The sequence below is a fragment of the Pseudorca crassidens genome, chromosome 21 (assembly GCF_039906515.1).
Source record: "Pseudorca crassidens isolate mPseCra1 chromosome 21, mPseCra1.hap1, whole genome shotgun sequence".
Lineage (NCBI taxonomy): Eukaryota > Metazoa > Chordata > Mammalia > Artiodactyla > Delphinidae > Pseudorca > Pseudorca crassidens.
The window spans coordinates 7,909,539-7,921,313 of record NC_090316.1 but is presented as its reverse complement, the minus strand read 5'-3'; the positions used below and the strand labels follow the sequence as shown (position 1 = coordinate 7,921,313).

At 38.2% G+C, this 11,775-nt stretch overlaps 1 protein-coding gene across 2 annotated transcripts in view; it reads left to right on the top strand.

Moving 5' to 3' along the window:
- The first annotated feature begins 44 nt into the window (after nucleotides 1-44).
- Nucleotides 45-11,775, top strand: part of ADAM9 (ADAM metallopeptidase domain 9) — a 103,606-nt gene continuing 91,875 nt past the window's right edge. The window contains exons 1-3 of one of the 2 annotated variants that reach the window (XM_067721425.1): nucleotides 2,205-2,318; nucleotides 9,714-9,762; nucleotides 10,285-10,382. In XM_067721425.1, coding sequence (XP_067577526.1) covers nucleotides 2,220-2,318; nucleotides 9,714-9,762; nucleotides 10,285-10,382 — 246 coding nt within the window. In that variant the 5' untranslated portion in view covers nucleotides 2,205-2,219. Of the gene's footprint in view, nucleotides 352-2,204; nucleotides 2,319-9,713; nucleotides 9,763-10,284; nucleotides 10,383-11,775 lie in introns of those variants that run through there. The other variant, XM_067721426.1, reaches the window with a different exon arrangement.

Below are 11,775 nucleotides of genomic sequence, written 5' to 3'. Positions count from 1 at the left end.
GTGATGGGCGGGGCAGACTAGTGAGGGTCTTAGGGGCCCGATAGAAAGTCCGTTCTCCCGCCGGGGACGGATCGCTCTCTACGTCAGTGTAGCCAGCGCCGCGTCGGGAGCGAGCTCGGACCAGAGCCGACTTGCGTCAGTGCCGAGCGCGCGCATCGCTGCCAGCTCTGGGGCCCCGGCAGGGCTGGGAAATGGTGGAGCGGGCGGAGGCAGGGGCGACCGAGTGTTGAGGGGAACCTGCGGACTCGGCCGAGATGGGATCGAGCGCGGGCTCGCCCTCTGGGACCCTCTGCTTCCTGTGGCTGATCTTGTTCGGCTTGGTGAGCCCAGCCCTCGGTGGGGCTCGGTCAGGTGGGTGTCCGCCCCCAGGACCCTTTGGGATTCGCGTTTCTTAGGGCTGGGATGCTCGGAGTTACCCTGTAGTGCCTGGGAGTGGAGGGGCCTGGCCTGGGGACTGAACCCGGAGTCGGAGGCGGAGCCGCTCAGCTGTGTGTGGACAGTGCTCGGACCCGAGGCTCGGGGTCTGGCGCCCCAAATTCTTCTCGGCACTGTTCTCGGGTCTGGTTCCTCGTCCTCGGTCTCATGCTGGGCAGAGCCTTTTGCGGCGCGCCCCACCCCCATCTCGCGCAAGGCTGGGGCCCCCAGACCCTCTCGGGGCGACTCTGGGTCCGACCCTGACCTCGGGGGCTCGGCTGAGAGCCTTGGAGGCTGGGTGCGCGTGGAGGTTTTGAGAAGTGCTTTGAGAAATGGAGCTTGCTCTTGCTTGTACAGTCAATGTCACTGGGAAGCAGACCGGGAGATGGAACTTTTGCTCCAGGTTATCATGATTTGAAATTTTGATGTTCATTTTATTAGCGGAGTCACCACTAGGTACACAGAGCTAAATTTAGCGATGGAATGGGGGGGGGGTTCTTATATTTTTCTTGGGCCATTTTGTTGTAGTAAGAATACTTTTTTGGAAACGAAGTGCTACATTTCTATAGCCAAACGGTCTTTTATCTTCTTTTTTATTGGGTTGGTAATATCTCAAATACGGACGAGTAATCCCTGCTCTGCTTAACTCACAGGATTACAGTGAGAATTAGATCATTTATGTGAAATCGCTTTTGACTTGTGAAACTAACCTTGAATATATAAGGTATTTGTATTGGAGATACCCAAACATAGTGGAAACAAACCGCCAACACACTAGCTTCTTTCTGGAAACACCTTCTTTCTTTATTTTGGCTCGTGTTAAATTATTGTTTGCACGGTTGTGTTTTCTTTATCAGCCATAGAGTATGATGGAGAGTGGGGTTTCTACTAAATCTTTATCTTGAGAGTTGTTCAAAGGTGAAGATTTCAGTGCAGGACTAAATTTAAGTTTTTTCTTATGTTTGGTTTATTCTTTTTCAATTAGGTAAATTTGCCCCATTGCAGGAATTTTGAAGCTCTAAATACTGAAACTTTATTGATGGGAAGCTACCAAATCTTTTATGGTTGAGACTGTTTTTGCTGTGGTATTCTATATGGTTAACATTTACCAACATTTAAGGGGAAGTAGGTTAAACATCTGGAGTTTTAGTAATCCATGATTCTGTTTATTGCATACTCGTATATAGATGGATGGAATATCCTTATGTTTTTTAACAGCAGCTTTAACAGTTTATGGCCAGTCCCTCACTGAAGCATGTGTATGCTTTCAAAATTTAGTCAGCGTTTATCAAACGCCTGTAAACACCAAGCTCAATGCTTGTGGAGGGGCAGAAGGTGACCAAATGTGCTGGGTCTATCTGAGGGATATAGGGGAAGGTTTTATTGACAAAGTGATATTTGAACTGATCTATATAGGTGAATGTTCAAGGAAAGGAATAGGAATTCTTTCTAAGCAGAAGGGTTTTTGCAAGAGTATGGAGAGGTATGAGGATAGTTAGGGAATGATGAGAATGTCACCAGGCAGTCTACATGAAAGGGAGGCACGGAAAAAACCAAGGTAGGTTGCTACCAGCTGGGGAGAGTCTTCTTGTGATGTGCTGTGGGGTTTGGACTTTACCCTGGAGGAAGTTCTTTGGGCAGGATGGTTTTTAAGTAGGGATGTGGCATAACTAGATTTGCGGTTAATATAACTGGCTACACAGTAGAGGACAGAATATAGGAGGGAGGGACTGGAGGCTGGGAGAGAGCAGTTAAGAGCCTTTTGTACTAGTGTGCAGTGAGTCAACTCATGTTTCCCTACGGGAATGTTCTTCCAAAATCAGCTGACCGAATTTTTGCAATACAGGATGTTTAAAGCAGCACTGAAACCTTTTCTGCTAATGAAAGAGGAATTTGCGTACTCAGTAAGTACCACCTACACATCCGGTTACATTAGGAGTTAAATAGGTTTTGTAGGATTTTTTTTTTTTTTACCATTTATAACATTGTGTCGATGAGGAAATGTAGTATAAATTCTCAAAAGCTGACACAGTAAACGTTATATATTTTTTTAAACTGGGGCTGACAAAGGTAACTTTGTATCATTGTGAACAATAACAAAGGGAATCAGGCAGGTATGAAACCTCATCTGATTTCTTCTTTTAAGATAGTGATTATGATGTGCAGACCTAGAATTTTTTTTGTTTTTCAAGACTAGAATTCTAGAAGAAATGAGATTTAAGGCTTACTCATGATGAATCATAAGATGAACTACATGGTAAGAATTTAGGTCTGTACTAATTTTGTTTTTAGGTGCCTGTGAATTATTTGGATTTGGTATGTTTGTGCCGAATAGGAGAATGTAGTCTTTTAAATATAAAGATAATTTGAGTTTCACTTTTATGTAAAAAAATAAAACATTTATAATTAAAATATGCACAGAACAAGTTGCTGGGTTCCAAGACAGTTTTCCAAACACATTTTAAATTTTACCTTACCGGGAATTCCTTGGTGGTCCAGTGGTTAGGACTCCGTGCTTTCACGGCCGGGGGTGCAGGTTCGATCTCTGGTGGGGGAACTAAGATCCTATAAGCTGAGTGGCGAGGCCAAATTTAAATAAATAAATAAATAATTTTTACCTTACCAAAGTTGACTTTATATGTGTGTGTGTGTGTGTGTGTGTGTGTGTATATATATATATATATATATATATATTTTTTAATCCTAGTTTGTGGTAGAATCCCCCCAAAGATGCAAGCTTTAAGTAACCGGAAGCATTTTCTTGGAATAGCCACAGCTCAAATATATGACATAGATAGCCTCATGATATTTCTTTTTTTTCTTTAATGCCTAGTATATAGCAGAGTCTTGGAGTTATGCCACCTTTGTGTTAGAACTATGGGACTGCCGCATAAGTAAATCTGGTCCTCTAGGTATCTCAGTAACTAACCTCCCAACCACCCTGCCTTTGAATGGGGCCAACATGGACCCAATTAAAGTTGAATTGCACTTTGAATTGTGTAGTCTTGTTCATATATTATTGTAGTTTATTTTTCATTTTGTGAAAGTGTTATTTCAAATCGTTTTCCCCAAAGTGATCATGTGTCGGGTACTGCTTGAATCACACCCTTCAAGAATGAGTTAGGGAACCTGAGAAGTTCACTTATAAATACTTTGGTCAGTTATTAAATATGCAGTTGTTTTCGTATCGGTTTATGTTGATTTTAATGTAAGAATTAGAGTATTTCAGCTTATAATAAGTAAAAATGATGTCACTGCCAAACATTTGTCATACTGTAGGATAAAACCCATTCCCATACATGGGAAATGCTTCTTTCCCTTTGACACATTTTCCTTTTAATGAGATTTTTTTATGGCTTAACTCATTTTTGGAAGGTTCCCCCTACCCCTTCCTTTAGTAGCCCCTAAGAACTCTCATACAAGTAGACCCTGGGAGAGCCTGTTCCACATCCATTGATACATTGGCTGCTTCCGAGGGGAGGGTAAGCAGTCAATGATAGAGTCATACAGTGAAATGTGGCATTGCATTAACATGACAAATTGTGGGCCGTGAGGATTTGTGGAAAATTGATATGAAAGGTGCTAATCATAAAAAATAAAGCTTATTTTAGGTTGTACAGAATCATTTGCAATTATGAGATCTATGTATGTATAGCTGTAAAGATCAAAAGAGGTCATTTACTCAATACATTTGTTGAATATCTACTGTACCAGTGCAGGAAATAGGGGATGAGTACGGTACCATCCTTGGTTTCAAGAAACTTAAATTCCTTGGTAGAGGAATTTAAATTCTTTAGGGCATTAAATCTTATAAATGGTGAGTGTTTTTCCCAAAGGGCCACTTACAAACAAACAATAGCAAAAGCCCTATTTCTTTTTAAATGTAAAACTGAGTAAATGTAAAAACAAATTATAACGCAAAAAATGTCAGAATGTAGGACGTAATAGTGGAAATTATAATTATGTTTGAAGATAGCTATTAATATATAATATATGTTTACTGGGCACTGACCTTGTGAATGGAATGGAAAGATATGGCCCAAAATACAGCAATTTATGGATCTAATTGCAATTTCTCTTCAAGAAATAACTCAGACAACAGAATTATCTTCTTCATCTTGTATGTGAAACCCAGGTTTATTTTCTATAGTGAAAGTACTTAAGGGTGGTTCTCTGTTTACACAATAGGTGGGAAGGAAAGGAGAAAAGCCCTTGGCTGAGGGTTTACATTTGTTTGCTTTGCAATTAGGTAGAATTCTTTTAACTTATATCCGTCTACAGTTGTAACCGAGGAAGGGCTTCTGTGTCCAGGGCACAGAAAGTCAAACTCTGACAGCGGGTGTTTGCAGCAAAGTAAGGGTATGTTGCAGGGCGCCAAGCAAGAGAGTGGAAGATAAGTCTCAGATCCACTCCAGCTTGGCTTTTTGAGTGAAGTGTTTTGTTTTGTTTTTTTTAAAGGGGAAGAACAAAGATGCTGGGATTAATCATCATCTTCTGACATTTCTTAATCCTGGTTTTGGGAGTCAGAATGCCTCTGGTTTACATTCTCTGGCCAGGTGGTCCATGGCTGGGGGTCTATGAGGGCATCTTGCTCCGGAGAAGCAACCTGAGTTTGTACGTGAATGATAGTAGTATCTACAATAGCAGTTTTAGGCACATAATGATGTTATCAACGACAGCAATCTCAGTCATCTAACTCTGGTTGATTAGTGTTCAGTTAGCACAGGATTGAGGTCAGAGAGGGCAAGAAAGGGGATAAAGTTTTGAATAGAGAGATTAATCATAAACTAAGTAAGGGGATTCATTTTTAGGGGGACTCAGTTTCTCAGATGCTATTACAAAACATGTATTTAGGCTTCCTCCAAAACACAGTACGTAAAAATATCTAAGGAGTTAAAGGAAGAAAGAAGTGCAACTAACACCTTTTTCTTTCTTTTACTAAATTTAAGACACTTTAAGTTTCATGTTTCAACTCTTATTTTTTAATACATTTATTTATTATTTTATTTATTTATTTTTGGCTGTGTTGGGTCTTCGTTGCTGTGCACGGGCTTTCTCTAGTTATGGCGAGCGGGAGCTATTCTTCGTTGCGGTGCGCAGGCTTCTCATTGCGGTGGCTTCTCTTGTGGAGCACGGGCTGTACGTGCGTGGGCTTCAGTAGTTGTGGTGCGCGGGCTTGGTAGTTGTGGCTCGCAGGCTCTAGAGCTCAGGCTCAGAAGTTGTGGCACACGGGCTTAGGTGCTCCGTGGCGTGTGGGATCTTCCCGGACTAGGGCTGGAACCCATGTCTCCTGCGTTGGCAGGCGGATTCTTAACCACTGCACCACCAGGGAAGCCCTCAACTCTTACTTTTATCTCCAGCCCATGTTTTCTAGTAATGTGACTTTTGATGGTGTGCATCAAATTCTGATAAAATAGTTTGTATTTTCCATGGAGCTGATTGTATTAAGATTTTAGTTTTCATTGTGAACTCTATACCAGTGGTTTTCAGGGGGGGGTGATTTTGCCCCCAGAAGGCATCTGGAAGATAGTTTTAGTTGTCACACTGGTGGTGCTTCTGGCCAGTGGTGGGTAGAGGTCAGGGATGCTCCTAACTATCCTACATTGCACAGAAAAACACCCACAGCAAAGAATTTTCTGGCCTCAAATGTCAATAGTGCTGAGGCTGAAGCTTTATAGTACAAATACTGTTGATGCACGTTCTCTATAGTGACATGGGAAACTTGATCTCTAGATTCCCACGAGCAAGTGCTACTATTTGGAATTAAAAACAAAAAATAAAAGGAATTTGGGGAAAATCTATGCAAGGTATGAACGGGAAAAAGAATAAAAATAAGCCAGGACTAGGGATGAAGGAATGTTGAAAAAATACAGGAAGAAGGGGTTTCATACAACCAGTGTATATTGTTTTTCAATGACATAACCAAAATATGTGCATTTCTTATGATGTTTTGGAACTCCTATGGCATTCAGAAAGTGGATCCTTGGATTTTAAAACCAAGAAGTCAGTATCAGAATAACAGCTCTTATATGTAAATAGAAGTTATTTTGGGGCGGTATAATTTTGAAAGCCTTTAAAAAATAAAAGGTTCATTTTAATTTTTTTTTCAAAACAAGAATTGTGCATTAAAATGGGAGAAAGGGTAGAATGTGTCTTATATTCCTTTATTGGACTTTCATTCTTCTCTAACCATCTTCGTAAAAGATCCATAGCTTCAGTCCTGGCCTGAAACTAGCTATGTGACCTTATAAAGTCACTTAACATGTTTCAGAATGAGAGCTCTTTAAATATGTGCCTGCTCATTTGTAGTTGTCTTTTCTGAGGCATTTCTGTTTCTCTGTGATGTTTGCTTCTGAGTTGTGATGAAAAGATTTCAGTTTAGTTGCATATTGTTTAGCTTCTAGTATAAGAGTTGCCTGAGCCTATTAACATTTTAATCCCTGCCTGTAAGGATTTACTTAAGAAATCTTTTATTTTGAAATAATTATAGAATCATAGGAAGTTGCATATAAATGCACAGGATGATTGACTTTTTTTTTATCACACAGAGCTTCTCCTCTGTAACTCACTGAAAGCATTTATTCCTGCCATCTGTTCCTGCCATTACTTTTAGAGTGACTGTCTTAGTAGTTGAACAAATTACCATGATCTAAAAGAAAAATATTAAGGATAATATTGAAATTTGTGTTTTTAGGAATTTGAGAAAACTGAAGGTCCTTGAAAGGTTTATTCTGGGTGAGGAAATAGTCCTGTACCTCAGTTAATTTAGGATGAAGGATATTTCTACTTAGTGATTTGAAGCCTGCTTCTATCAAGGCCACAGATTTCTTTTGACACGGCTCCCATTTGGCAACTCCAAATATCTGAAGGATATTTTATCATAGTATGTCGTAAGTATGCCTTAGATCAGCCAGCCCCTGGTTGCTTTTGTGAGTATTGGAGTCTATTTCTGGTATTTTTATGTAATGACGTGAAGCCCCATTTAGATGGTATGTTATGCCTAATAAGATTTAAGGGGTTGATGGGTAAAGAGTTTGCAGAGTGTTAGTATGACATGTTGTACTGAATGAGATTTAATTTATATTTTCCTGTTTACATTGTATCTTTAAAAATTCCAAACTAGACAAGGTTATAGACATTTTTATGTACAGTGTTAGCTTGTGGAAGGTTAGGTGAAGATGCTTCATTTTAATTTGCATTTGAGAAATCTGAGAGGCATAAGGCAATTAAGGAGTGAATGAACTTGGATCCAAAGGAGAGGAGAGAGCGGGAGTGAGACGGTATCATAGTCTGGATGCGAGGTTAATGAGGCTGATGGGAAGACAGGAGGTGTTGAGATAGTAGATAATCAGTACTTTAAATAGTTTGTGCTTTTCTTTTTTAATTGAAGAAACACTCCTTTTTCCCCCTTTTAATTTCAATGGTAATTTGGGGTTTCAAAATACTCATTATAAAAACAAATTCAAACAATACGGACATGCATGAGTACAGGAAATAAAGTCTGAGTCCTTATCTCATTACTCTCTGGTTCTATTCCATCGTGGTAGCTGCTTTAAACAAGTTTGGTACATTTACTTATGATACTTACATGTTTGTTATGACACATCTTATAGTCTCATATATATGATATATGTTATAATTGTAATGTTTCATAGACACTATAAATAATACAGAGCTTATAAAGTGAAAAGTCTCTCCTCTCATCCCACTCCCTATAGATAACTACTTAAAAAATAATTATTTTACTATTGAAAATTTTAAACATAACAAAACAGTAGAGCGAAGAGTAATGAACTCCTCTGTACCCATTACCCAGTTTTAATATAGTTTCATATATCTCATCCCTCAAACGCACACTGGATTATTTTGATGCGAATCCTGGATGTCATATCATGTTGCCCTTGAATATTCAGAATGAATCTCTATGACATAAGGACTTTTAAAGAAAACATTACCCACAATATGCTTATTACACTTAAAAAATTAATACTAATTCCTCAAGATCATCACATATCTATACAGATTACATATCTATAAAATTTCCCTGGTTGTCTCAGAATTTTTTTTTTCTGTTAATTTATTTTAATTAGGATCCAGATAGGTCCAGATATTGCATTTGGTTATATGGCTCTTTTAATTTATAATGGTCCCCTCTTCCTCCTTTTCATGGCATTTATCTGTTCAAGAAATTCTACTTAATGAATTTATTTCCTGAATTGATCCCCACTGAGTAGAAGCTGTGAATCTATTCTTCCCTCAGTGTTTCTGTTTGTGTATGCCATTCTCAAGCCTCCTCATAACAAATGTGGTTTTGGTATATGGAGATATATAGAGATAGAGGTTTTTCATCCGTGGTCCTTAGATGGTGACCATCTACTTCGTCAAGTTCTCTGAACAAACTGACATGCCATCATTGGCAGTTATGCTGGAGGAAGAAGAGATGTGTTGGATGTATTGAGAGACTGTATCAGATGCCAACATGGGGTGTGCCTTCCTAAGGGATTTGAATGGGCCATTTTAATTATACCCAAATTTTGCTTAAGTGATGACTTTACTTTTTTTCTAGTTATCTTATTTTTTAAATAATATATGATTATTTAATACCTTTGATAATTTCAAAAATACAAAATGGAAACCTAACAATAAAACTTTGTATTTATACATAAATCCTGCTTGACTGCTTCAATGCAGTGAATCAACATGGCTTTCTGCTCATTGTTTTATTTACTTATTTATTTTCATTTTAATTTTTTTAGGTAGATTTACTTATTTTTTTTCATTGAGGTATAGTTAATTTACAATATTGTATTGGTTTCAAGTGTACAGCAAAGTGATTCAGTTTTATATATATATATATATATATATATATATATATTTTAAGATTATTTTCCAGTATAGATTATTATAAGATATTGAATACAGTTCCCTGTGCTATATGGTAGGTCCTTGTTTTTTTTTTTTTTAATTTTATTGGATTATAGTTGATCTACAATGTTGTGTTAGTTTCAGGTGTACAGCAAAGTGATTCAGTTATACATATACATATATTCATTCTTTTTCAGGTTCTTTTCAGTAGGTCCCTGTTGTTTATCTGTTTTACATATAGTGGTGTGTATCTGTGAATCCCACACTCCTAGTTTATCCCTCTCCCCTCTCAAGTGATGAGTTTAGAACCCAGGCCCCACTCAGACGTGACTCCACTGTGTAATGAGCTATACAAGATTGGAATTGGGAGGAAGTCTTGCATGATGGTTCTGAGTACTTTATTTTTAATACATTTTATCTATTCAACTTTTTAGGACAGATTAGTGGCAGTAATTTCATTGGAGATAATTGCTACATTGTTAGGTATGTATTTATTAGAGTTAATCCATCAGGCATTAAAAGTAACTTTTCCCTCTTATTGTCCTTGACCGTATTGTAAGTATCCCCGTACCATCTCAGGGTATCATTCATGTTGGGTGAGGGTGGGAAAAGAGACAGTAGTAAACGGTGCCATGTTCTAGATGCCTTCCCTCCATTTCCCCACCGGAGCAGTTTTTTCCTTGTGTTTATGCCTTAAGATTTCTTTTAAGACAAGGGATTAGGGTTTATAGCTAAAAATTGTTTGAAAATGATTGCTGTGTATATACTGTTTGGATAAAGGCCGACATCCTTTTTTAAGAAATACATTTCTTCCCCCTCATACTTATCTAGTATATTGCTATTTTCCTATAAAACTTTGTATAAAACTATATATATTTTAGTGTGGGAACATCAGATGATTTTTCTATGAATTGAACATTCAGCTTTTGATTTCCATTGTATTTTAGGACATGTAGTTTTTCAGGTTCAGTTGTTATATAATGTTTGTTATTCCCTTTTCTGTAGGCTTTCAACAGACCTCCCATCTCTCTTCTTATGAAATAATAACTCCTTGGAGATTAACTAGAGAAAGAAGAGAAGCCCCTAGGCCCTACTCAGAGCAGGTAAGTTATCTCTTGAGAAATATATATGTATTTAAATTTCACTTTTTTTAAGACAAGGGTGTTATTTTCAGGAGTGATTGGTTCAGTGAGTAATGTCAGCCAGTGATTACGGCACTGGTGTCCATTGGACATTATTCTAGTAAAGTGACATACTGATCCTTAATAGCTTTTTTTTTTTTAAAGACAAAATAATCAACTTGAAACGTAAGAGGATGAAATAGTCAGTTAAGTAAAATTCTATGACCAGGGTAGGATGCTGGTTACATAGATTTCTGACCCTTACCTGACTGGTGATGGTTACAGTGGTCTTGTTATAAGAATAAGAATTCACCTCTCTCTCAGTGTGTGACAGGTAGAGTACTACATGCTGTATCTTTACTGACACTGGAGAATAGTAGTGTGTTATATGCATGTATTTCATATCTGGGAATGTTTGCTCAAAAATGAGTTTTATCTCCATATCAGAAGAAACATAATATGCTAACAGGGTAACCAATGCACAAAAATTAATTTTTATACTATTTTTCTCTTACTGTAAAGCTCAGAAATAATATATTTGGATATCAACTGACTTTGCAAACCCTTCAACTTTATAGAAGTATAATTTAACTTTATTATAGTTTAACAGTAACAGGTGATGAAGGATAGAGAGTTTAGCTTATTACCTCTGAATTGCCGATATATTTCTAACGATAAGGCAGCTTGTCCATTGTTTAGGGACTAGGCATAGTGAAGAGAACATTGGAGTTAGCGTCAGGAGCTTTTAGCTTTAGCCCTCCCTCTGGGTGCTACCACGAATTGGGTAGATCATTCGTCTTCATTTACTTCTTTATAAGTAAGGAATAAATGACTCTAAGATCTCCTTCCAGTGGAACAGTTTGTAATTTTTCCTTGTTTTGAACCGGACATTCTACTCTTTGATTTTTGTTTTGCCTTTAGAGTAGAATTAATTTGTGTTTTCATTGTTATTTTCCCCCTTTTCTTCACTTAGCAGCACAGGGACGATGTTTTCTACTTTATCGTGTCTCTGATGACCTTTATCAACACTGCACACATAGATACTTGGGATTGTAGTAAATGTCCTGCATGCACCCTGATAAATATTTGGGGAAGACATGGAAGCACTGTTTAAGCACTGGGGATATGGCAGTGAACAAAACAAACTCCATGCCCCTGTGGAGCTTCCATTCTCGTGGGAGGAGAGGAGGAGACAAATAAGCAATATAGATTAATAATAGAGATTACTTAAGATGGTAAGAAGTGCTATGGGGAAAATTAAAGCAGGGAGGGGGTTGGGAATGTTGGAATTGGGGGTGGGGGTGAGGGGGTAGGACGGTTTGTGTTTTTTAATAGGATAGCCCGGGAAGACTTTACTAAGAAGGTAACCCTGGAG